The 26,556-nt window shown below is 45.6% G+C and overlaps 1 protein-coding gene and 1 pseudogene across 1 annotated transcript in view; both read left to right on the forward strand.

The window, feature by feature from the left end:
- Positions 1-1,033: 1,033 nt before the first annotated feature.
- Positions 1,034-26,556, forward strand: part of LOC139815069 (uncharacterized) — a 51,134-nt gene continuing 25,611 nt past the window's right edge. Inside the window, exon 1 of the mRNA XM_071781674.1 lies at positions 1,034-1,533. Coding sequence (XP_071637775.1) covers positions 1,070-1,533 — 464 coding nt within the window. The 5' untranslated portion in view covers positions 1,034-1,069. The remainder of the gene's footprint in view (positions 1,534-26,556) is intronic.
- LOC139814808 (uncharacterized) lies at positions 25,549-26,335 on the forward strand (annotated as a pseudogene).

Genomic DNA, 26,556 nt, shown 5'->3' on the forward strand with positions numbered 1-26,556 from the left:
TCCTATGTACAGGCAATTTATTTGCCTCTTTAGGTGTTATTTGCGTATATAATGTATTGTAAATAATATTTGCTGGTCAATAAAATAACTAAAAAATAACTAACTCTACCTGCCAAATAAGTAAATCTTAACTTAATTACAGTCTTCTATGGGTAAAGGGCAAACATTCCTTGCCGATCATTTGAACTTTCCATTTGCCGTCTGCACAGTAACGACGCTACGACATCATCGCTACCAGGGTGGACTTCGATGATTCTTCCGACTGCCCATTGTAGTGGTGGTAAATTGTCCTCTTTTAACAGCACCAACGTTCCGGGTTGCAAATTCTCCTCTCCTTCGGTCCACTTGTTTCGACGTTGAAGCTCCACCAAGTATTCTTTCTGCCAGCGACGCCAAAAATCCTGACGGACCTTCTGCAAATGCTGCCAAAGCTTTAATCTGTTGTCAGATAAGGTAAATGTCCCCATGGCCGACCATGTTCCCTCTACCGACCTTTTTGACGTGAAACGTTGTTTACGAGGCTGCTGATTCAACAACACGTTCATTAGTGCAGTGGAAAAATTCAGGAATTCGTGCAGTACAAAAGAATTATAACGTGCAGAGTAAGTACAATAGTTAAATATATTTTTTTTCGCATTTCTTGCCGCACGTCACCATCCACGCGTATTCTTAAGAGTGAGGTTAGGAATTGTCGGTCGCCTAAATAGTCCGTATTTCGTTCAAAATCCTTTTGTAAGGAATAATCCGAGCGCTAAATGGTTTGTTACAATTTGATTGCCATATTCGAAAAAAAAAATTAGTCAAAAACTGTCATTTTTTTTATTTATTCGATGGTCGAGGTTAGACACAGCAAAACGCCTGCATGTCCCCAGTACCGTACACGTAAACGTCAGTATCATCGAAGCTGAAAAAGAAAGGAAACGCTTGGAACGAGAAGAAAAGGCGAGGAAAAGGCAAGAGCAGTTAAAGAAAAAAAAATGTCAAAGTAAAGAAAGTTAGCTAATATATCGATGATCTCACCGTTCGTGGCAACGTTCCGACGGCTGCGGTGAGTGTGCTCTTTTCAAACATGGGGAGGTTAAGAGGTTATCCGCTTAGAGGCAGTACTATGTGGGATCTCGGTAGTCGCGGCGCCGTGGTGTTGTTAAGTGTGACGTGTGGGTGCGTGCTGATATACAACGCCTGGGGCGCTATCCTGGCGCTGGCGTTCACCTTGCTTCTGGTGGTGTACGCGTGCTACTCCCTGCTCGTCAACGACAGTCTGCTGTCGCCGCACGCGTATCACGTTCTCGGTTACCTGCGGGAGGCGATTCACGAGCTCGGCGCGGCCCTCCGTGTCGTCCACGTCCACGGTACCGGTTACGTGCGTAAGCTCTGGCACAGTGCGAGCCGTTGTTACCGCGAGCGTTTCCCTCCGTTCAGGATGGACAGGCGACGCGCGAGCAATTATCAGCTCAGCAGCGACTCGTACGCTGCCAAGCGCGGAGAGTCGCCGTCGTTACCGTCTTCGCCATCGTCGTCGTCGTCGTCCAGGTTTGGCTTGATAAAAATACCTTTTCATGACTTATGTGTATTTTTCATGTTTATCATTGATTTATGTTCATTTTTATGTTTACTTTTCGGTTGAAACCTCCGCCTCGCATGCTCTGAAAAAAGGTAATCGGTAATGGGGACATGCCCGGTCGGAATTGGACACAGCTGGTCGGTAGAGGGGGCACGCACTAGTGCGCCTTTATTCTTCTCTATCTAGAAAAATACTTGACGGAATGGATTGAGCCTACGATTTTTGGAAAGTGCATGGATGAAGCTATCCACCAGTATGAAACTCTTTATCGAATTTATTTTTGTCACGCTTGACAACGCCATTCTTTTGTTGGGTCGGCCTTATAGGTGTCGGCCATAGGGACATTTACCTTACCTCAAGATAATCTAGTTCTGCTGGTTGTAGTAAACGTTCCCCGATCAGGAAATGCGAAGGCGTTAAGACTGATAAGTCTCGCACGTCATTGGACAAAGGAGTTATCGGCCTCGAGTTTAAGACGGACTCAATGCCGACCAGCAACGTGTAGCATTCTTCAAAAGTTAGCGAAAGTCCCTTTGTTACAACGTAGAAATGCTTCTTCATACTCTTGATGTTTGATTCCCATATTCCTCCAAAATTGGGTGTCCTTGGGGGGATAAAATGCCATTCTATTTTCTGACTGGCAAGCTGCTCTTGTATCACTTCTTTGTTTTCCTTTACGTAGTTATATATCTCCTTGAGTTCTCTTGCTGCGCCTACAAAATTAGTAGCGTTGTCCGAATATAATTGCAAACAATTGCCTCTTTGTCCCGTGAAACGCCGCAACGCTGCTAGAAACGATTTGGTTGTAAGATCTGTGACCAATTCGAGATGCACTGCCTTTGTGTGAAAACACACAAATAATGCTATGTAGGCCTTCGATGTATGGACCCTTCCACGACGTCTGCTCTCCTTGATCTTTATGGGGCCGGCGTAATCCACACCAGTCACTGCGAAGGGGCGAACATACCCTGCGACTCTTGCTGCTGGCAAGTTTCCCATCTTAACTTGCACACCTGTAGGTCTCCAACGAAAACAATCTATGCAAGATCGTGTAATCCTTCTAGCTTCCTTTTGGCCTAAAAGAACCCAATACTTTTGTCTGACGGCTGCCAACAACTGCTCCGCAATGATGCATCTTGACATGCTCGTTTCTGAAAATTAATTTAGTGACGTGATGCTTTGACGGTAATATAATCGGATACTTTGGTTCGTGAGTTAAATCCGAGTGCTGCAATCGACCTCCTACGCAAATCAGACCGTTGCCATCCAGAAAGGGATCTAATGCGATTAATTTGCTGTTTTTCTTTACAGGTTGTTCATTCTGTAGATCGTGAAGTTCTTGTGGGAAGACTTCTGCTTGTACCAATCTCGCGACTGCTGTTTCTGCCTTTACAAATTCTGCTGCAGTAAAAGCTCCAGTGCCAGTTTTTGATCTGCATCGATCACTGAATCTATAACAATACGCAACAACTCTAAGAAGTCGTTTAAACGATGATACCGATGGTAACAATCCTGTGGGCTGAGCTGTCACCATGAAACTAGCGATATTTTTCCTCTCTAGTAGGATATCCACACTGCTGGGTTGTTCAGGTCATGAATTCTCATCTGAAAGCCACCACGGCCCATGCCACCATAACTTGTTGGTCTGCAACTCTTCGATAGTTGTTCCCCTTGACAAAACATCCGCGGGATTCTCAGCTGATGGTACATGCTGCCAAACGTTTTGTAAACCTAGAGTATGTATCTGAGAAACTCGGTTTGCTACAAATATCTTTAATGTACTCGGGCATGTACGTATCCACTGAATCACAATGTTCGAATCACACCATAATCGTCCGATTTTGATTCTATCTTTAAGAGCGTCTTTGGCTGTCTTGTAAAGATTTCCAAGCAATAACGCGGCTTTTAACTCTAAGGGCCTAGCGGAGTAAGCATGTGAAATCGGCCCTTGATCATACAGAGCTGACATTAATGTCACAAGTTAGTACCAATATGATAAAACTTTCCATCAAATATTATTTAAAAAAATTCATTTTTTTAGAAGTTATGCAGGGAGAAAGTAAAATAAAGAAATGTATTTTTCTCGAAAACCACTTGACCGATCTTGATGAAAAAAATATATGTTATGTAGACTAATAAAACTAATTAACAAAAAAAATGTCCAAAATGTTTGCCAAAAAAAAAGACCAAAAAAAATATTTGAATTTTTTAATATTTTTTTTAGGGTGATATTTTCGAGGTACCCCTTTGAAATTTTTACGAAAATTTCTCTTAAAGTGTTCACTACAAAATATATTTTTTTCAATTTTTTTTAAATGGTGGAACATAGTTAAAAATACGAAAATCGTAAGCGTCGCGTCACTCCGGCGCACAGTGCAGTGCCATTCCGCGTTGCGGGTGTTCGATGTAACTTTAATAGCACATATGTACGTCTGCAATGAGCCTATAATATGTATACTTTTTAATTTTTTTAGTTTCCAGAGTTTACCACGTGGAGGTTACAGTACGGTTTTAAACTCCTTATCGGGGTGCTTTTTTAACGTGAGTCCCCTCGCCTTTCACTACGTTTCTGTAAAATCAGGGTGCTTTTTTAACGTGAGTCTCTTCGCCTCTCACTACGTTTCCGTAAAATCGGGGTGTTTTTTTAACGTGAGTCCCCTCGCCTTTCACTACGTTTCCGTAAAATCAGGGTGCTTTTTTAACGTGAGTCCCTTTGCCTCTCACTACGTTTCCGTAAAATCGGGGTGCTTTTTTAACGTGAGTCCCCTCGCCTTTTACTACGTTTCCGTAAAATCAGTGTGCTTTTTGAATGTAAGACCCCTCTCATTACACCCTACACCTACGATTTATTTAATCTTCTTCACTATCACTGTCTATTACTGGAATGTTATTTGTTTTCTTACCCAAGTAGCACAGCAAGTCACAATAAAGTCAAAATGATGTCAAAATGATTGCAAAATGATGATTTTTGATCATTTTACCATCATTTTACCATCATTTTGACGTCATTTTGATTTTATTGTGACTTGCTGTGCTACTTGGGTAAACAGATCGCTAATGGGCTACGAACAATTGGATGCTGCTGTCATATTGCTGCAATTATATATTATCTATCTCATGCAAGATATTTAGCGAAAATTTTGAAACCAGCAGAAATACTGAGCAATCTGTTTAAGAAAACAAATAACATTCCAGTAATAGACAGTGATAGTGAAGAAGATTAAATAAATCGTAGGTGTAGGGTGTAATGAGAGGCGAGGGGTCTTACATTCAAAAAGCACCCTGATTTTACGAAAACGTAGTGAAAGGCGAGGGGACTCACGTTAAAAAAGCACCCCGATTTTACGGAAACGTAGTGAGAGGCAAAGGGACTCACGTTAAAAAAGCACCCTGATTTTACGGAAACGTAGTGAAAGGCGAGGGGACTCACGTTAAAAAAACACCCCGATTTTACGGAAACGTAGTGAGAGGCGAAGGGACTCACGTTAAAAAAGCACCCTGATTTTACAGAAACGTAGTGAAAGGCGAGGGGACTCACGTTAAAAAAGCACCTCGATTTTACGGAAATATAGTGAGAGGCGAGGGGACTCACGTTAAAAAAGCACCCCGATAAGGAGTTTAAAACCGTACTGCAACTTCCACGTGGTAAACTCTGGAAACTATAAAAATTAAAAAGTATACATATTATAGGCTAATTGCAGACGTACATATGTGCTATTAAAGTTACATCGAACACCCGCAACGCGGAATGGCACTGCACTGTGCGCCGGAGTGACGCAACGCTTACGATTTTCGTATTTTTAACTATGTTCCACCATTTAAAAAAAATTGAAAAAAATATATGTTGTAGTGGACACTTTAAGAGAAATTTTCGTAAAAATTTCAAAGGGGTACCTCGAAAATATCACCCTAAAAAAAATATTAAAAAATTCAAATATTTTTTTTGGTCTTTTTTTTTGGCAAACATTTTGGACATTTTTTTTGGTAACTAGTTTTATTAGTCTACATAACATATATTTTTTTCATCAAGATCGGTCAAGTGGTTTTCGAGAAAAATACATTTCTTTATTTTACTTTCTCCTTGCATAACTTCTAAAAAAATAAATTTTTTAAAATAATATTTGGTGGAAAGTTTTATCATATTGGTACTAACTTGTGACATTAATGTCAGCTCTGTATGATCAAGGGCCGATTTCACATGCTTACTCCGCTAGGCCCTTTAGCGATTGTTATAGTCTTTAAGGAGGCTACTCTTGATTTAGCACAGAGTAGATGCGACTGAAAATTGCCATCTGAATCACAAGTAACTGCATATAAGCAGGCTCCATGAGCGCGCTCTAAGACGTCGCTAAATCCATAAATGATTATTTCTGTAGAACTCTTCTCTTTAATCTTCCGAGGGATTTTCAAGCTGTTGAGTTGACTCCATGATGATTGATAAATCTTCCACTTGCTATGAAACTCTTGCGGCAAACTTTCGTCCCACTCCAAGTTAAGCGTCCATAACTGCTGCATCATGATTTTTGCAACAATCATGACAGGCCCTAGCAGACCTAAGGGATCGTAGATCTGGGCGATTTACGAAAGCACGCTGCGTTTTGCAACTGGACCAGTCTTTGCTTGCTTTACGTCGTATTGTAGAAAATCTTGTGATTCCATAAGACTCCTAACGTCTTCAATGGGGCATCCTTGTTGATTACTAGCAACTCCTCTGCTTTACTCTTTTTCATAAAATGACTCAAAACTCGATCGTCGTTTGTTCCCCATTTCCTCAAATGGAACTGACCTTTTGCCAATAAATCAGTAAGCTTCTTCTGTAATTCGATCACCTTCTCAAGATCATCGTCCCCAGTGATAACGTCATCTGCATAAAAGTCTTCCAGTAGAGCTCTTTGAGCTATTAGGAATTCAATTCCGTGCTCCTCTGCCAATTGCTTGAGGCAACATATAGCCAAAAACATTGCGCATATTTGTCCGTATGTGACGGTGTTCAACGTGAATATTTCCAATGGATCTGCCTCATTTTTCCTCCAAAGGATTAACTGAAACTTGCGATCTGCTTCTGCCACCAAGACTTGTCTGAACATGATAGCAATGTCACCTGTAATCACAAAATTGTAAGTGCAAAATCTCAACAATATGTGCATCAATTCGTTTTGTAAGTTGGGGCCAGCCATAAGCATATCGTTCAACAAATGATTGTTATCAGTTTTCGCCGAGGCGTCGAATACAACCCTAAGCTTGGTTGTGAGACTGTCAGGTTGCAGTACCGGTTGATGCGGAATAAAACATATGTCTTTCTCCTCTAGTATGTTTGGAGATACTCGAATTCATGTGTCCTCTTTTTTCGTACTCTTCCATGAATCGTACATATTCCTCTTTAAGGGAAGGCTGTCTTCGAAAACGACGTTCCAATGCATAAAATCTTCTGGCCTGCTGCCTCGAATCACCAAGCGAAACATCTTCCTTCTTTGGTAATCGTACTACAAATATTCCTGTTGCATCTCGCGTTGTCGTATCTCTGAAGTACTTTTCGCAATAGGCTTCGGAGGGACTAAGCTGTTTACTCTCAGAAACTTCCTCCTATGTCCAAAACCTCTCCAGCTGGTTGTTTAGAACTTGATTCGTTATCAAGAATGTAGCATATATAGGTTAGTTGACGCGCTTTAAACACTTAAATACTTTTAAAGCGCGTCAACTAACCTATGTAGGTTAGTGATCAACGATTTACTGCTTTAAATGTTGTGTTTTGGTAAAGCAGCGACTTTTTCGCAAAATAAAGTATTCTCTGCTTTAACAAAAAGACTTCAATTTATCAACAATTTACTGCTTTAAATGTTGTTTTGGTAAAGCAGCGACTTTTTCGCAAAATAAAGTATTCTCTGCTTTAACAAAAAGACTTCAATTTATCAACAATTTACTGCTTTAAATGTTGTGTTTTGGTAAAGCAGCGACTTTCTCGCGAAATAAAGTATTCTCTGCTTTAAAAAAAAGACGTTTATATTAGTCGTTTATGCCTTCCAAAACTCAAAATAGCTGCTATATTTTTCTTTAAACTTTTTTTGTTTATAACTTTTTAATAAACAATGACCGACGGCTAAAACCTTTTGAAGGTCACTCAGTAGGGTGACCTTCACAACATATGTCAAGGTCAAGGTCATCGGAGAGGACGTCGCTATTATGCATAATTACCAGAAATTCTTCCGTGTAGGCATGTGATTTTGCTGGCTGATCTCTTCTTCACATGCTCGCTGGAATTGATAAGCTTGCTTCTCGCCAGAAAAATGATGATTGTATCCCATTGATCTGTGGGTTGGCCTAAAACTTGCAAGGCCTTTAAATGCGTACAAAGGTGCATAACGAATTGTTTTAGCGACACATGTTTGTCTTTCGTGACTGTAGGAAATTCTAATAATTTGGATAAATTACTATTAATAATTAACTTTTTATTTTTGTAATGACCTTTTAGTAGATCCCATGCTACGAGGTAATTTTCCGTCGACGTATTTAGTCCGCTTATGACCTGTAATGCCTCGTCCTTTAACGTGCTTCGAAGGTATTGAAATTTCTGTACGTCCGACAGCTTGCAATTTTCGTGAATCAGTGATTGGAAAGCGTCTTTGAATAGCATCCACTGATCATATTCGCCTGTAAAAATAGGCAACTTTATGTCAATATTACCTTGCAATCCGAATTCTCGTTGTGCTCTCGGCACTGGCTGCGCCGCTATCTGAGCTGGTGTTATGATCGCGCGAGCTTCATCCACTGCCTTGTAGTATGCCCACTCGAATACTTCTCGTTCTCCCAATTCTTGTTGTGTAACTTGATTTAAGTCTTCTTCGTCGTTCGCCTTTGCGACTTCTATTTGCGTCTGCGTCTCGTTGAACGCTATCCATATTTCTTGCAGCTTTTCCAGCCGCGCTTGTGCTTGCTCGCGGGTTATTTCCTGCCCGGATGTGAGAAAGGTATTTACTCTTGTTACCTGGCTTTTTAGTTGTGCGCGTGCGGCCTTCAATCTCTTCAATTCTGCCATGTTGCGGTTGTACGATCCCGCGTTGCGAGGTTATGCGACAGGTTATGCTATGATTCTGCTTGCGAATCTATCGATTGCTATCTTCAATCCGATTGTTTCCACCCGAGCCCCACGTTGGGCGCCAAAATGTTAACGAGATACTGTAGGTATTTTTTGAATGAATTGCGAAGGTTTTGAAATCTTAAATGCTTTATTTCGGGCACGAGTGAAATGTGCTGCTTGTACAATCGTGTGAACGAACCTGACCTCACGCAAGCGCTGGCGCCAAAATTACTAAGAAGTTGACTCGACTACTAACAGAGGGCGCGCAGCCATAACGCTTGTGGGAAATTGACTCTCGCCTGATCCCAGGACGGATCCACAATCCGTTGTAGACGTGATGAGGGTAAATGGTAGACCACACAGAATTAATGGTTAGAAAAGAACAAGTTTATTACGAACGTTAAGAACCTTCTCGGTCGAGCGCTGAACAAGGTCTGATCTCTCTAACGCTGCACGCAGGCAGCACACTAACTAGAAAAGGCTCTCGATTCCCCCACTCTACGCTAGGGAGAAAATGGCGGTAGCAATTCCCCACATACTCCCCCCCGAGTGGCAACGAATTAATGCTACTATTTGAATAGCTTGCTTAATATACTAAATATATTACTTAACTTAAACTTTGGTGTACATTGCTTCGTGAGGAACATACATTTTTTAGTACTTATAATTACTTATTTGAGAGGCGAAGGTAACTTTCTTTTTAGGACGCGCGTATGTCCTTAACGCTGGTTGTGCAACGACGGGCGGATTGAATGTTTGATTGCACGTTGGTGTCGTATTAGCTAAGTCGTCGTGTACAAAGTATGCCGGTTTTAAGTTTTCTACGGACACGCTGCGCTCGGTGCCGTTTACATTTATATCGAAAACGCGGTCGGAAACTCGCTTAATAATACGATGCGGCCCTGTGTACGGACGTTCGAGAGCTCTTTTAGTGCCTCCTACGCGAAGAAAAACATGTGTACAAGATTGTAAGTCCTTGAAGTAAAATGCACGTTTTTTATGTCTGTGTTCTATTGGAACTGGTTTGACCTTACGCATGTGTTCGCGAAATTCTTCGATAAATGCGTGCGGGTTAGGAGTGAAATCGTCCGGAAGTACAAATTCGCCCGGAATGCGCAGGGTTGTTCCGTACACAAATTCCGCGGGCGACGCTCCGGTGTCAAGACGGACGTGATTGCGTAAACCTAGTAATACGGTTGAAAGCACATTAGTCCAATTTTCGTTTGCGTGACACATAATTGCGGCTTTAAAGGTTCTGTGCCATCGCTCTACTAGACCGTTCGAGGCAGGATGATACACTGTAGTGCGAATGCGCTGACAGCCGATTAGCTGTAGAAGCGCTGTAAATAATTGCGATTCGAACTGACTGCCCTGGTCGGTGGTCAATGTTTTAGGCGCACCGAAGTTTGCAATCCAATTGTCGTAAAACGCTCGCACGATTGTTGTAGCCTCGATATTTTTTAGAGGGACCGCTACAGGCCAACGCGAAAATCGATCAATGAGCGTAAGGCAATATTTGTACCCATCCGACTCGTACAAGGGACCTACTATATCCATATGTACATGTTCGAAACGGGCGTCCGGTGCGACGAATTTATCTGGAATCGTTTGCACGTGCCGTGAGATTTTTGACTGTTGACAGTCAATGCAATTTTTGCACCATTTCGCGATGTTACGATGCATGTTAGGCCACACGTAACGTTGGCGAATAACGCGATCTGTGACTTTGGCGCCTGGATGAGCCGTGTCATGAAATAAATGGAATACGCGTTTGCGAAGAGATGCCGGTATGTACGGTCGGATGGCTTCTCCGGTCATCTCACAATAAAGCGTGGTATGGGTTGGGCCCCATTGAATCCGTTTCATTGTTAGCGGAAAGTCCGGTGTCTCGCGGATAACTTGAAGTTCTTCGTCGCGTTCCTGCTGCTCGGCGAGCTCGTTTAATTCGATTTCGGTTGGCAAACGAATGGTTTCAACGCGAGAAAGAAAATCGGCGACGACGTTGTCGCTACCAGATATGTGCTCGATACGCGTGGTAAATTGTGAAATGAACGAAAGTTGCCTTTGCTGCCGCGGTGAGGCTTTATCGGAACGTTGAAAAAACGCGTAAATGAGTGGTTTGTAGTCCGTAACTATTTTGAAGTCACGACCCTCCAAAAAGTATCGAAAATACTTAGTCGCTTCATAAATAGCTGTTAATTCGCGATCGTAGGCGCTATATTTTAGTTGCGCTGGACAAAATTTGCGCGAGAAAAACCCAAGAGGTTTCCATATGTTGTCGAGGCGCTGTTCGAGAACCGCTCCCATGGCGTAGTCAGACGCGTCGCAAACAAGACGAGTTTCTGCCGTTTCCGCCGGGTGTGCCCAGCATAGCTGCGTTGGCTAAGTTCTCTTTGCATTTAGCAAAAGCTTCCTCCGCGACAGGAGTCCATGCGATCAATCGTTTATCGTTCTTGCGCGAGTCTCGGAGATACTCATTAAGTGGCGCTTGAAGGCTGGCCGCGTCGCGCAAGAGTCGACGGTAGAAGTTGATACTACCGAGAAAACGGCGCAATTCAAGAATAGTGCGGGGTTTGGGAGCGTTAAGAATGGCTTGAACTTTCTCGGGGGATGGTGCACAACCTTCGCTACTAATAATGTTACCGAGAAATTCCATTTTAGATTCTCCAAACTGACACTTATCGACGTTAAGTCGTAACTGATGTTCTTGCAGCCGCTGTAATACAATTCGCAAATGCTTCTCATGCTCCTCCGGCGATGAGGATGCTATGAGAATATCATCGATAAAAGCGAACACAAATTCCAGGTCACCAAGCGCACAGTAAATTTTACGCTGGAATGTTTGACTGGCGTTTCTAAGGCCATATGTCATAAATTTATACTCAAAGAGTCCGAACGGCGTGATGACTGCCGTCTTGGGAACGTCTGCTGGCGCGACCGGAATTTGGTTATATGCTTGGTGGAGATCGAGCTTGGAAAATATAGTTTTTCCACGAAGGTTGGAGGAGCAGTCGTGCAAATGCGGAACGGAAAACCTGTCCGGATCGGTAATCGCGTTGACACGACGATAATCTCCGCAAATTCTCCACGAACCGTCCTTCTTTTTAACCATATGGATGGGACTAGCCCAGGGGCTACTGGACGGCACACAAATACCGAGTTCGATCAACCGCTTGAATTCTGCTTTCGCGATTCTTAATTTCTCTGGACTTAGTCTACGCGGACGCTCAGCAACGGGTGGGCCCGTTGTGATTATATGATGCATAATTTCTTCTTTGTCCGTTTGAACCGATTGCTTAGGCCCGATAACCTCCGGAAATTCAGCTAAAATTCGCGCGAATTTTATGTTAGGGTTGATCATGCTGATAGGTGAGCTTGAAACCGTCTTAACCACGCCACGAGTAAACGCATTATTTATTGGGTCGATAAGCCTGCGATGCTTAAGATCAGGCAAGAGACCGTAATGTTTGATCAGATCGGCGCCAATGATTGGATACGGTACTGATGCTACACAAAATTTCCACGTGAGTGGGCGTATACCGAGGTGCAAGGTTCGAAATGACTGCCCATACGTATTGATTAGAGTGTCGTTAGCTGCGTATAATTTAAAATTACTGGGAGTTTGCTTGACGGCGTTACCGACAGGAAGCAATGAGATTTCTGCGCCCGTATCAATAAGAAATTGTTCCCCTGTGAGGCGATCGCGAATGTGGAGGCGTACCGATGAATTGGGGTCTGCTTAATTCGCCTCCATTTTGGCAGACCCGACTATTCCCCCTTCTCATTTCCTTTGTCATTTGTAATGGCCTTGCACTTCGGCCACGAACACGGAGATTTATCAGTGCCCTTGCATGCGCGCGCCTTATCTCCGAAGGTCCTGTGAGGCCAACAGAGTCTGGATCTGCTTTTAGAACGCGCGCGATTTTTACTCGAACCGCTGTCGGTACGTGACCTGCTCGATTGCTTGACTAATGTCGAGAGAGCTGCAAGTTCGGTAGCAAGGCGGTCGACTTTGCTTTCTAAATCGTATGATTGTGATTTTATAACGGACAATGTCGACTCATTAGTGGACGCAGCCGCGCAGTAGGTAGATTCGCTGGATGTTTCAGCTATCTTGTCGGCCATTTTGGCTAGCTTGTCTAAATCTGTACACTCGGAAGTTGCTAAAATTCCGCGCGTGTAAGGCGTGAGATACTCAAAAAAAAATTGTTTTCAAAACCGCGTCGTCACAACGTTTGTCCGGATTCAGATTACGTAGTCTGCCGAGAATTTGCGACGGTTTGCCAGAGGTCAAGACCTGCCCCTTAATTAGCTGACGAAGTTGACTTTCGGCTGACGCTGAGAAGTTTTCTATTATGCGCGCCTTTAATTTGTCATATGGTTCATGTTCATCAGGCTCTGCGATGAGATCTCTACAACAAGCGATAGCTTCCGCATTCAGTGACATAATAACGTAATGTGCCTTAGTTTTTTGATCGGTTATACGCGTGGTTTCGAACGTAGCTTCGACTTGAATAAACCATATAATCGGGTCTTTGATTAAGAACGGTGGAATTTTTGGAATCCGATACGCATCGACGCGCGGAGGGCCTACACCGGCTTGCCCTTGCACGTTTTGAAGCGCGGCCCGCATTTGCGCTACCTGCTCCTGCAATTCTTCGATCGTGGAGGGCGGCATTGTGGTGAGTACGCGTTGTGCGGTTTGTTCTTAAATTTATCGCTCGCGAGGTTAATATTTTCGATCGCACTGGATAATGACGATAAGGGCGTCGCGTTGCGCGATGTTATTTTGCTTGAAAAGACGATCGCGTCGCGTTGCGCTGCGTTCTATTGTTTTAGCGACGTTGGACGCGCGAACTAGAACGAGAGCGTTGCCTGGGCGGCAACAGACATGCGCGGACTTGCACCGACACGCGCGAACACAAGATGGTTCGAAAATTCTGAGACGCAATGGCGGTACGCTCGACGCGCACAAGCGAAAATGTTTTTTAAGACTGTTCACGGACCGAACCTCCCGGTTGTACCTCGACCGTTGAAGACAATGGATCTCCGGCTGCCGATGACGACGATGTCCTCGTGTGCGCCCACTCCTGCTGGCACCGCCGATGCGACGTTCTCAGCTACGATACGGCGTGCCCGTGGTGGATGGCTACGTATCATTCGTAGCGACGTTCTAGGCAGCGATGCAGTACTCTCGTGCTGGTGGATGGCCACGTATCTGCGTGGCGACGTCCTCTGCAGCGGTGCGGTATGCACGTGCTAATGCCCGCCGCGCGCTGTCCTGCGCGCCGGCGCCTGCTTTCGACGATATCGTCGTAGGCTCGCGGGAACGCTCGACCTTGCCAAACCTGGCTGTGTGTCGCCTCGTTTTCCTTAACGAAGGCGTCCAGGTTCCTCCCTGCTCGCTGTGCGGTAATGCCCAATCGGCTGTTGGCAGAAATCCGGCGACTTCTTTCTTGCCGATCACGTCGAGGTCACCAATGTGGAAAATTGACTCTCGCCTGATCCCAGGACGGATCCACAATCCGTTGTAGACGTGATGAGGGTAAATGGTAGACCACACAGAATTAATGGTTAGAAAGGAACAAGTTTATTACAAACGTTAAGAACCTTCTCGGTCGAGCGCTGAACAAGGTCTGATCTCTCTAACGCTGCACGCAGGCAGCACATTAACTAGAAAAGGCTCTCGATTCTCCCACTCTACGTTAGGGAGAAAATGGCGGTAGCAATTCCCCACACGCTAACTGAGATAATATGTAAATAAGTTTGAATTAGTTACTGAAACACTTAAAACTGAAATGCAAATTAATAAAAACAAAATAAACAACTTGGCTTTACCAACCTCGGTGGTCCAATTCGGTGTGTAGCCCTTCTCGAAAATTGTTTTGTATTTGCTAACATGCACCGAGTCACTCACTTTAAATTTTGCCGGACCCGCGATCTTTATCGCGCTGTACACCGCACCGTAGCCAAGAGTCTTTCGGCTTTCGCGGGGGTAACGTCGACGGGTCGCATGCCGATGGATCGATGCTTGCGCGCGTTGTAATCCGACACGAGTCGCGGTAACGCGTCGACCCACTTGTAATTTCCGTTGAGCGTAAACATCTTCCACATCATCATCATCATCAATGGCGCTACAGCCCAAGTCGAGCCTTGGCCTCCACAAGTCGTCTCTTCCAGCTATCTCGGCTCCCCGCTGCTCTCCTCCAGTTCTTAATCCCTAGGAGTGCGTCGGAGTCTCTTCCAACGCTATCCTCCCATCTCAGACGTGGCTTGCCCACGCATCTTCTTCCTCCCGGTTTTCCCTCTAGTATTTTCTTGGGGACTCTGGCTGGTGGCATGCGTTGCACGTGTCCCGCCCATTGCAGTCGTTGTATTCTTACATATGCTGAGAGCTTGATTTCCCCATAGAGTTGGTATAGCTCATGGTTATACCGCGCTCTCCATACTTCTTCCTCTCTTACCGGCCCAAAGATCCTGCGGAGTATTTTCCTCTCGAAGCGGTCCAGCGTGTCTGCGGATTTGTTTGTAATGCTCCACGATTCACATCCATACGTTACCACCGTACGGAGTATTGTTTTGTACATTCTTATTTTTGTTTTCCGGTGGATACTTCTAGACCTGAAGAGCGGCCATAATGTAAAATACATTCTGTTTGCCGCCGTGACCCTTCTCCTTATTTCCACCATCTCGTCGTTGTTTTTGTTTAGATTGGAACCCAGGTATACAAAATCATCCACTGTTTCAAATTTGTGTGTGCCGATCGTAACGCTTTGGCCTAGTCTTCTTCTGGGATTTCTGCTTAGCCTCATTAGCTTGGTTTTGTCCTCGTTGATTTCCAGGCCGACGCTTCTCGCGGCAGATTCCATCGAGTTGAACGCCTCCTCGACGTCCGACATCGATCTCCCCATCACATTCAGGTCATCCGCGTATCCCACAATTTGCCTCGATTTACTCATTATGGTCGCGTTTGTGTCGACTATTGTTCTCCGTATTCCAGGACCAGGTTGAAGAGAGTTGGTGCCAGTCCGTCGCCCTGCTTTAGTCCCCGTGCCACTTCGAAGGCATCTGTCAGTTCTTGGTTTATTTTCACTTTGCATCGTGTGTTGAGCATCGTCATCCTGATGAGTCGCACCAATTTCGGGGGGATGCCGAAGTCAAGGAGTATTTTGTAGAGCATGTTGCGATCAATACTGTCGTATGCCTGTTTAAAGTCCACGAATAGTTGGAGCAGTTCTACATTGTATTCCCAGCATTTCTCCTGTGCGTGACGCACCGTAAATAGCTGGTCTGTAGTTGATCGGTTGGGCCTCCCGCTTGGTACTCCCCTATGATGTCTTCGGCATACTGTTCTAATCTGGTCTTTATGATTGTTGTTAGTACCTTGTACATTGTGCAAAGAAGTGATATCCCTCTATAGTTTTTACAAAGAAGTTTGTCACTTTTTTTGTGTATGGGGCATATTATACTGAGTTGCCACTCCTCTGGGATTTGTTCGCTGTCCCATATCTTGCCTATCCCCCCCGTATTTCAGTAGTTCCGCTGGGATGTTGTCGGCTCCGGGCGCCCTGTTGTTCTTGAGCTTCTTTATCGCTTCTTCTACCTCTGCTAGTGACGGTGAGTCTATCTGGAGTTCTTGTCCTCTTAGTCCCTCCTCTGGCGGTTCGTCTCCATTGCTCCCGTGCGGGTTTAACAATTCTTGAAAGAAGTCCTTCCATGTTCTTTTTATCCTCTCGCTGTCTCCCATGATGTTGCCACTCCCGTCTCTGCACAGTGTGGTCCTTGGTACAAATCCCTTTTTGAATGTGTTTATGCTTCTGTATGCCCGCCTGCAGTTCTTGCTTCTGAAGTCCTCCTCTATTCCGGCAATGTAGTTGTTTAAGTGTTCCCTCTTCTTTTTCCTTATCAATTTATTGGCTTCCTTTCTAGACTGTTTGTAGGCGTCCCTCTTCGCTCTTGTTGGTCTTTCCATGCATGTTTGCCTGTCCTTATTTTTTTTCCGGATACTCTCTTCGCATTCCCGATCAAACCATTCGTTCCGCCTCTCTCGTGGCCTCTCGCCTAGACTCGTTTCGGTTGACGTTGTTATCGCCCTCTTCAACCTATCCCAGTCCGTTTCCATTGTTGTGTGAGGCTCCGTTTCGTCTGCGTGCTGATGGATTTTTTCCGCCAGTACTTTCTGGTATTGGTGTTTTGTCTCCGGGTCCTTTAGGCGTCCTGTGTTTATTTTAGCGCTTTCCACTCTTCCCTCCGTTCCTCTTCTGCTTATGTGGCACCTGTAGCACACACGTACTAGGTAGTGGTCCGAGTCACAGTCAGCCCCCCTGCAGGTTCTTACATTGGTAATGCTTGAGGCATTTCTTCTCTCTATCAGTACGTGATCAATTTGGTTGTGATGATCTCCGTCCGGAGATTCCCATGTCCACTTGTGGATGTTTTTTCTCGGAAGCTGGGTTGATTTCACTACCATGTTCTTGGCGGTCGCGAGGTCTATGACGCGTAGGCCATTGTCGTTTGATTCCTCATGCAGGCTATGCAGTCCCACGATGTCTCGATATGTTAGTTCCTTTCCAATTTTTGCGTTGAGATCACCTATTACCATTTTGATGTCATTTGACGGTATTGTATCGAAGGCTTGTTCCAGTCCGCTGTAGAAGTTGTCCTTGGTGACTTCGTCCTTTTCCTCCGTTTCCGCGTGTGCGTTGATGATGGACAAATTGAAAAACTTTGTTTTCAGCCTTATCACGCATACTCTTTCGTTTATCGCTGTGAAGTTCAGGATTCTGTCTTTAAATCTCCGGTCTACCAGGAATGCAACTCCGAGTTCATGTCGGTCCTTGTTTCCACTGTGCAGAATCGTATGCGTTCTCGTATCGTATACCCCCTCGCCAGTCCATCGGGTCTCTTGAACAGCCAGCACGTCGATTCTGTACCTCATCGTCTCCTGACAGAGCCTTGAGTGCTCCTGTTCTATAGAGGCTACGAGTATTCCATGTTCCTAAAATCATATCCTTGTTTCGTCTGCCATGTCGTCTCCGCTTAGATCGGTCTGAGCTCCGATCCACTGTCCGAGGTGCACCTTGAGGCTTCGTAACGGTAAGTTTTTCCGGGGTGGGGTTGTTGGCCCCACGCCCAACCCCCTTTTCGGAGGGCTATTTTTCCCGCTCTCGTTAGTCCTGACCGCAACTTCCACCGGGGTTGGTACCCGATCTCCGTTGCGGTTGCTCAGGCTTCCGGGGTTCACCAGCGAAAAACGCCTGCTTGGAGGTGAGAGTCGGGATTGAGCAGGAGAGGCTATGCGGTGCTAGCTAGAAGCGGCGCCGTGTGGTACGCATGCACTGTCCCCTTTGAACCCCAAACATCTTCCACATGTTGTTCTTTAACATACGATTAAATCGCTCGACGACCGACGCTTTCAACACCGAATACGTGGAATAATGATTGATGTCGTGTTTTCTCACGAGACGTTGCACGTCGGTGTTGTAAAATTCCTTCCCCATGTCGGTTTGTAGATTACTAGAGCACCTCCCGCTGCGTCGAATTATCTCAGCGATAGCGTCGGCTGTCTCGCTGCCGCCTTTACCCTTGAGCAGCACGGTCCACGCGTACTTGCTCAACACATCGATGACGGTGAGTATGTAGTGGTAGCCTCCGTTGAAACGCGAGTACGGACGCATCTCGAGGATGTCAGCCTGCCACAGGTCGTCGTACCCTCGCATTATGACGTGTCTGCGGGGGTTTCTTCTCGCCAGTGCGTGCAATTCGTCCACCAACCGTCGCTTTTCGATATTTTTATCCGCATTGGTCGATTTTAACGGTCTCATGTTTCGTTGTCGCCGTTTCTGCTTCTAGTGCATCGTTTGTAGCAGTTTCTGAACAGTTCATAACCGCTTTTGAACAGTTCGTAACCGCTTCTGAACCATTCGTGAATCGTTCGACAGCCGTTCGACAATCGTTCCTGAATCGTTCGTTGTCGTTCGTCGTCGTCGTCGACGTTCTTTAGCCGTTTGTTGTAGCCTTTCCTGTCTCCGCGTAGTTTGCAGCTGTTTCTAAACCGCTCGTAATCGTTTCTGAGCTGTTTTTGAACCGTTCGACAACCGTACGACGACCGTTCTTGAACCGTTAGACAGCCGTCCGACAACCGTTCTCGAATTGTTCGTTGCCGTTCCTCGCCGTCGTTAATTAACCGTCGTTAATTAACCGTTGCCTCTCTTCACTCGTCGCCTTTCGATAGTCGTTTCTGTTGAACCGTTTGTCCATTGTTGTTCGTTGTCGCGTCTGATTCAACAATATTCGCACGTCGAAGCGCGTTTATCGCAGTTCGTAACGCTTGCAGATCTTTCTCGAACGCAGTCAGCTTCTCGTCTAACTCTTTTCGTTGATTGCTCAACATTTTAAAGAATTGATCAACGTACAGTTTATTAACCGCGTCACCGTCAGTCTCAGGTTGCGCTACGCGACAAATCTTGCGCGACCTTGCGTCAAAGTCCGTGGCGGTGCAACACAGAGCGTTATTGCGCACGAAATTTCTCATTAATCCGCTCCACCGATGATACGAAATGGCATTCGTCGCGTCTCCGCTGTGCTCGAACAATCCAAATTCGTTGATTGGCATTTTGACGCTGATTGAACGGATCGTTGTCGCACCGTTTAATTTATAATAAGCCCGGCTTCGCGAAGTTCCTCGATGATCGACATGATCTCGTTGTCGTGGGCATTGTTGCCAGCTTGACGCAAAGCGTCGAGCAATCGCAGACGATCCACCAGCTCGTTGGTCGATCTTATTATTGGTTAGCGTCATCGCGCGAGGCGCGAATAATCCCTTTCCGGATTTTTTCTTCTTGGATTCGGTCGATATCAACGGTGAGATTACATATTGATACTTGTATCCCACGTTGCCCTTTACTCGCCCACGAAGATTGTGTTTGAATTTATGAGCACTCGTTGTCAACAGTATGCTCCTGTACTTTTGCTTATCGTCCTCCGTGTAGATCGTGTCATTGGGTATTTTTGTGAAGATCAACTCGTAAATACCGGGTGTGCCGGCGTATCATACGCCGTCGATATAAATGTTATCCGCTTTGTCCACGTCAAAACGTTTATTACCGAGCATCAATTCATTCTTGCCGAAATAATGCCGTACACTATGTCTATTGTTGGAATGGCGCCCAAAACCTCTGCGATGTAAACTGGGCTCAGTGGACCCAAGTGATCTTCCAACGATTCTATAAACCATTTTCGACCCTCCGACGTTTGCTACCGATTATGAACGGTCGTCCCGATCGAGTCGTCCGTGGTTTCGAAAACATCCACGTTTTTGAGAAATTCGAGACTTGTACGTTGCACGGTTCGCGTCGGTATAGAGGTTATCGGTAGTACTATCGATTGATTAGATTTACGCGACCAGGAGTCTAATCGTTTTCTCTTTCTCTTCGGTGTAGCATATCCTCCTCCTCCCCGCGCTGTTGAACGGATAGCGGTTCAATTTTCGCGTCAGCGTCGCTCTCCGTCGGCTCCTTTTTTTTCACCGCGATCAAGCTCGAGTTGTCAACGATCTTTTTCAACGGCCCAATGAGAGGTTTAAAGTGCGTGTCCAACTCAATGTCTTTCTCGATCTTACCGGTCTTCAAAGCGCGAAGTTTCTTGCGGATCGAATTACTCGTCTTCGCAATCTTTTTCACGACTTTCTCGTGTTCGCGAATATTCTCGCTCCCGTCGATCGCAGCCATCGCGGAAAAAAAAGCAGAGTGTCGATCTCTCTCTGTAACGCTAACGTTTCACCTCCGACGAGGTGTCGGCAACGACTGATCGCTTTTACGGTATCGCGAACACGTTAAATCCTTTTCTGTATCGACCGTTCGAAAGCGCGCTGTCCTTGTCTATCACTACGAATCCATACTTTTGTTGCCAACAATCATGGCACAACGCGCAAAATTCATCGTACGACATGTCGGTATTCACGTGATCGTTGTACACGTGTTTCAAATTGGTACCATCCTGTTTGAACAGGATCAGCAGATTCGCGTTGTCACGTATCAGATGTTTAGGTATTTCCGCGTACGTCTGACAGAGATAGAAGGAGTCGACGCTCGAGTGCCTGCCCATTGAGAAATACTCTCTCACAGCGTCTTGCTTATCACACGCTACGTCATCGAAAACGAAGATCGAGTTTGGACGCGCGTCGCTCGGTGGAATGACGTCACTGTTATTGGAGAACGTAAAGTAGCCGATTTCGTCGATCGATGTCAATAAATTCTCCAGATATCGATATTTCGGCTGTTGCAGCGATTTCGAGTACACGTACACGTTTTCGAAACGTACACCGTGCGGACTTTCCAGCAAGCTAATCAGAACGTTGGTTTTACCGCAATTCGAAGGGCCGCAAATGATCGCGCGTATAGTAGCCGGCAGCATCGTACCGTGTCTGCGCTTCTCCGCGTTGCCTCCCATCGACCGTGATCTGTCGTCGCAGTTCGTCACGCGAATCGCCAACGGTTGTCGCACGCATCTCATTTTTTTCCACATTGCCGACTTTCTAGCTGACTCGAACGCCTATTTATAGGCGAGCGGAACCGCAAATCGCTCAGTAGCAAAAATGTTCGTTCTACTGTCGAGACCTTCCGATATTTGCGACTTGAGCGCCAAACAGCTGCAATTTGTGCCGAAAGCCGTTCTGCTGCAAACGTGCGGCGATCACACGTCCACTACGTGTGGGACAAGCTTTCGGAACATATAAGGGCGGATTTGGAGGTTCAGACATATCGTCGCTGTTACGAACATTACAATCAACCGTGGCAGCGAACGCACGTCGACGGTTCCGCGCCAATGATAAAAGATTACGGTGAATGTCAACAAAAAAAAATGGTGGAGGCCTGTTAAATCGCGCGATAAACGCACTCCCGTTCGAATTACACATTCCCAGCTATCAATTTTGCGGTCCGGGAACTCGTTTACAAGAACGATTGGCGAGAGGCCAATCGATCAAGGTATTAATCCATTGGACGCGGCGTGTCGCGAGCACGACATAGCCTATTCGCGTAACCGTGATTTCACCGAGAGACATGCGGCGGACGAGATACTCGCTGCGGAAGCGCGAAAACGCATTACCGCGAGAGATTCGACTCTCGGAGAGAGAGCTGCCGCTATAGCCGTCTGGGCGACCATGAAAGCTAAGACGAAGCTCGGAATGGGCTTGAAAACAAAAAAAAATCGAAAACGGTGAAGAAAAAAAGCTAACAAAAAAACGGATACTTTCGACAGCGAAACGAGGCGGCGTATTGCCGATTCTACCGTTGTTGGGAGTTCTCGGTTCTCTGGCCGGCGGAGCGGCGGGAGTCGTAAAGGCCGTGAACAATAACAAAGCCGCGCGGCGTCAGCTGGAAGAGATGCAACGTCACAATCACGCCGTGGAAGGTCGCGGACTGTATCTCGCTCCGTACAAATATGGACGAGGGCTGTATCTCGGCCCGCACAAACGCGAGCGAAGAGTAGTGTCGAAAATATAAAAAAAACGTCAAAAAAACGTTAAATATGCCCGCGGGTATTACGACTAACGTACAATTGAATCGACTGGCAAAGCGTATGCGCGTACCGTTTTTCAGAGGTGTCTTCATGCGTGATTGATTCGTTACCGATCGGCGGTGTACGTCGAAACGAGAGCGGTATCGTGAATTTAGACGATACAGCGGATCCCGGTACTCATTGGGTAGCGTACGCGAAGAGGAAAGATTGAGTCGTTATATTTCGACAGTTTCGGCAATCTTCGACCGCCGAAAGAATTGGTGCAATATTTCGGGCCGAGCGTGACGAAGATTGAGTACAATTGCACGTCTTATCAGCGATACAATCAGAGCATCTGTGGACAATTGTGCCTGCGATTTCTCCGGACGATCGACGCTAATTTAAAGTCTGACGGTGCGCCGTGTTGACTCAGTATTCGTTAACGGATTCCGCCGACATGTCTATAACGTTCAAGCTGACCGGGAAGAGCAGCATCCTCGCGGAGCACTATTTTCAAACCGAACAACGTTGGATCGCTGCTGGAATTCTCGTCGAAGCGTATATTGCAGCCGGGACAGTGGCACGAATCGGACGCGTCGATTAATATTATCAACGTAAACATTATCCGCGTGGAGTGTAACGTGACCGCGGGTGCGTACAGCAACGACAATCGTGTTCACACGATACACGAATTTTCACCGAACGTACCACCGGGATATAATAAGATATCGGAAACGCCGGCGCAGATCATTTACCTGCCGATCATCGCACGAAGCGTTACGGATCTAACGATACGCGTCACGGATCAAGACGGACGATTGCTCGATTTTCGAGGAGAAGAGATCACCGTCAGATTGCACGTACGACGGCGACAGCGATAACGCGCGACGTGTGACATGCTCGTGTTGAACGACTCAGAACACGCGACAGATAAGAATATCTTTACGACTGCGACGATCGACGATATCATCAAATCGGCATTCGGTAGCGTTAAAACAGAGACGAAAACAGAGACGAGAAAGAAGCTCAACGCATCGAACGCCAAATTTTTACAATCTCTGGAGTTCGCGGTACGAAACATCTGAACGATGACTGAAATTCTTAACATCGGAGGCGAGCCGGTCTTTGACGATCGCATCGTCAAAATCGAGACTCACACGTACAACCCGTACGCCAACACAACGTTCGAGTATAGCGACGAGATACGAATACCCATACAACAGCAGGATCTGTATACGTTGCCGTGCGAAAGTTTTCTCTACGTCGAAGGAACATTGACGGTGGCCAAAGCAGCCGACCAAGCCGATAACGTAGTATTGGGGAATAATTGCGTCGCGTTCATGTTTGATGAAATTCGATACGAGCTCGACGGTGTGGAGATTGATCACTGCAGAAACGTAAAAATAACCAGCACGCTCAAGAACTACGTAACGGTATCGTCCGACAGAAGCGTGATCCTGCGAAACGCGGGCTGGGAACCACATAATAACCCGAACGGATACTTCAATTTCTGCGTACCGCTCAACCTGTTACTGAGATTTTGCGAGGATTACAAACGCGTGGTGATCAACGCTTGTCACGAATTAATCTTGATACGATCGCGCACCGACAACAATTGTCTGGTGGGAAGTCTCGCGTTGGAGCCTGCTGTCAAACTACTCAAGATACAGTGGTGAATGCCTCACGTGGTATTGAGCGAGGTCAACAAGCTGTCGATGCTGCGCGCCTTGGAAAACGGACGATATCTAAGTTTGGGTTTCCGTTCGTGGGATCTGTACGAGTATCCCCTGTTGCAGAACACGACCAAGCACTCGTGGGCCATTAAGACCGCGACTCAGCTCGAGAAACCGCGATACGTCGTCTTCGCTCTGCAAACGAGTCGGAAGAACGTCATGTCTGCGGACACGAGCCGATTCGACGACTGCAAATTGACCAACGTAAAACTCTACCTAAACTCGGAAGTCTATCCGTACGACGATTTGAATTTGGACTTTGGTAAACACAGATGGGCGATTTTGTACGATATGTACGCGCGTTTCTGCAAGGGCTATTATACGGATACGAATATCTCGAGCCGAGTCTCACCGTTTTGACTTTTCTACGTAACGGCCCGTTCGTGATCATCGCTTGCTCTCGACAAAACAAATCCGTCAAAAACGCCACCGTGGATGTCAGACTAGAATTCGATTGCATGGAGAACGTACCGCCGAATACCTCCGCGTACTGTCTCGTCATACACGATCGCGTGATCGAGTACAATCCGTTGACCAACGTAGTGCGCAAAATAGTCTGAGTGTTCGCGGCAACGTCGACGAAAATTTTCTCTCTCTTTAACTCCCGATATTTTATGAGAGGGGAAAAAAGGGAGCAGGATATAAAAATCAGAGTGTCGCGAAACCCGCGTCATTCCTCTCGATTCACGCATCGAAAAAAGAGAGATATCTCTTCATGTCCGCACCAACGTTCGTCGACCTGCAAGGTTTCGTCGTCGGGATGAAATTTGTCGTGAAGGAGGCGGCGGTGCTGAGAAACGGGGCCGTTCTGGCGCATTACATCTTTACATGCCCCATGCCGTGGAATCTTCTCACAAAATCCGACAAATCGTGCGCTTCCTGGTTGATTCGCAATCACCATGAATTACGATAGGAAGACGGAAACGTTCCGTACAGCAAGGTGAAGCGTTTAATTACGTCGGCCGTGCTCGGTGAGGAAGAGGACAACGACGACGACGATGACGACGACGACGACGAGATGCCGACTCTCGTGTACGTCAAGGGATGCCAGAAACGAGAATGGCTGGTGGATCTGCTTGAGAATAAAGCGAGAAAAGACCTAAACATCGAGACTCTGGATGCGGATTACGAAGATATCGAATCTTTAAATATTCTAGATGCTACCAATACTATGCGATGTGGAAAACACGTTAAGAATTGCGCGTTGCAAAATGTATTAAAAATATTTAACTGGTGGTCGAAACGCCAGAAAAAATTGTCATCTTTTTAAAAAAATAAATTTTATATGTATGTGTAAATTTTAAAATGTTTTATTTTCTTTTCCCCATTAGTCGATAGTGTACAAAATTAAAGAATAAGTAGGTATACGTAACGAATTCTAACTCGATAGCTTCGAGGGGGGTATCAGGTTTCAGCGAACATGTCTGAACATGTTTCGCGGTTGATGTCATGCGGAAGGGAGAGGGGGGGATATACGTCTTAATAAAAAAAAACATCCTACCTTAGTCCCCTCTCCTAAATTTCAGAGCGCTGATTGCGCGTTCCAGAAACATTAATTTCCCCCTCCTTCATCATAGTTTTAGAAGTTGCCGCGTATATTCGATTAATTTTATACGACTAGTCTTGTATCGACTGCTTGTGCGAACGGTGTTCACTTCTCATAACCGAGAGAAAGAATGTATTCCGTTGAAGGAAGCAACGGCGGTAACAGTGGCAGTAGACGTATGAAATATTACGTACCGATTCACGATGATGATGATGAAACTCCATCGTACGAGAACAAGTGTAACACAAGTAAGTTTTTCGTTTTTTTTTTAAATTATAAAGCTTTATATTTTTTTAAATTGCAAATTATAAATTGTATTATTTTTTATTACTAATTTCGTTATTTTTTACAGCATTTCGTTGAAGCGTCGCGTGGTTCGTATACTCAGCAGACGATACGCGTTGACGGCTACGGGATACAAATTCCTTGAAGTTGGCGTTAACGTGGATCCACCGAGTTACGTGGAAATCGCCGTAGGAGATCATCGAGGAACGGAATTGATACTGTCCCTCGAAACGTGGAAGGGATTCTACGAACAACGACGGAACATTCAGAATTTCATTCGATTCTGTAAAGATACGTGTGATTTTATAAGCGTTGGACCGCTAACATTGAGAATTTCTACGATTAACGGTGTCAAACTCGTACGTTTCGAGTCTTTAAACGTACGCTTAACGATGACCTAATCGACGTTACACCGTATGCTCGATCTTGATCTGTGCATCAACGCGATGTTCCATCGATTGAGTAGAATTGTCGAAACGGTCGATGTCAAGTTCACGCAATTCTCCAAAATCGCGTCCACTGTAACGGATCCTACGCAAGTATTGAATGTAATACGCGATAGCGATGCCATCGATAAACATCAGCTCGTCGATTGTGAGCTCGCAGCTTTATTTTTTAGTGCGCTACCGTAGTACGTAAAAAAACAAAAAATATGTAAAAGAAGAAGATTAAAAAATGTATTTTTTTTTTAATATAAATCATGACTTAATTTCTTCACACGCATTTCCATTCGAGCCGTATATGCGACGTTCGACTCGAACCACTCGGGCCGCTTGAAATTTAAGATATCGTATATCGTAAACTATGAAGCGATGCTCCGGCGACGCTCGCCTATGTGGTGTCGATGCTCCAA

Source organism: Temnothorax longispinosus, chromosome 6 (assembly GCF_030848805.1).
Source record: "Temnothorax longispinosus isolate EJ_2023e chromosome 6, Tlon_JGU_v1, whole genome shotgun sequence".
Lineage (NCBI taxonomy): Eukaryota > Metazoa > Arthropoda > Insecta > Hymenoptera > Formicidae > Temnothorax > Temnothorax longispinosus.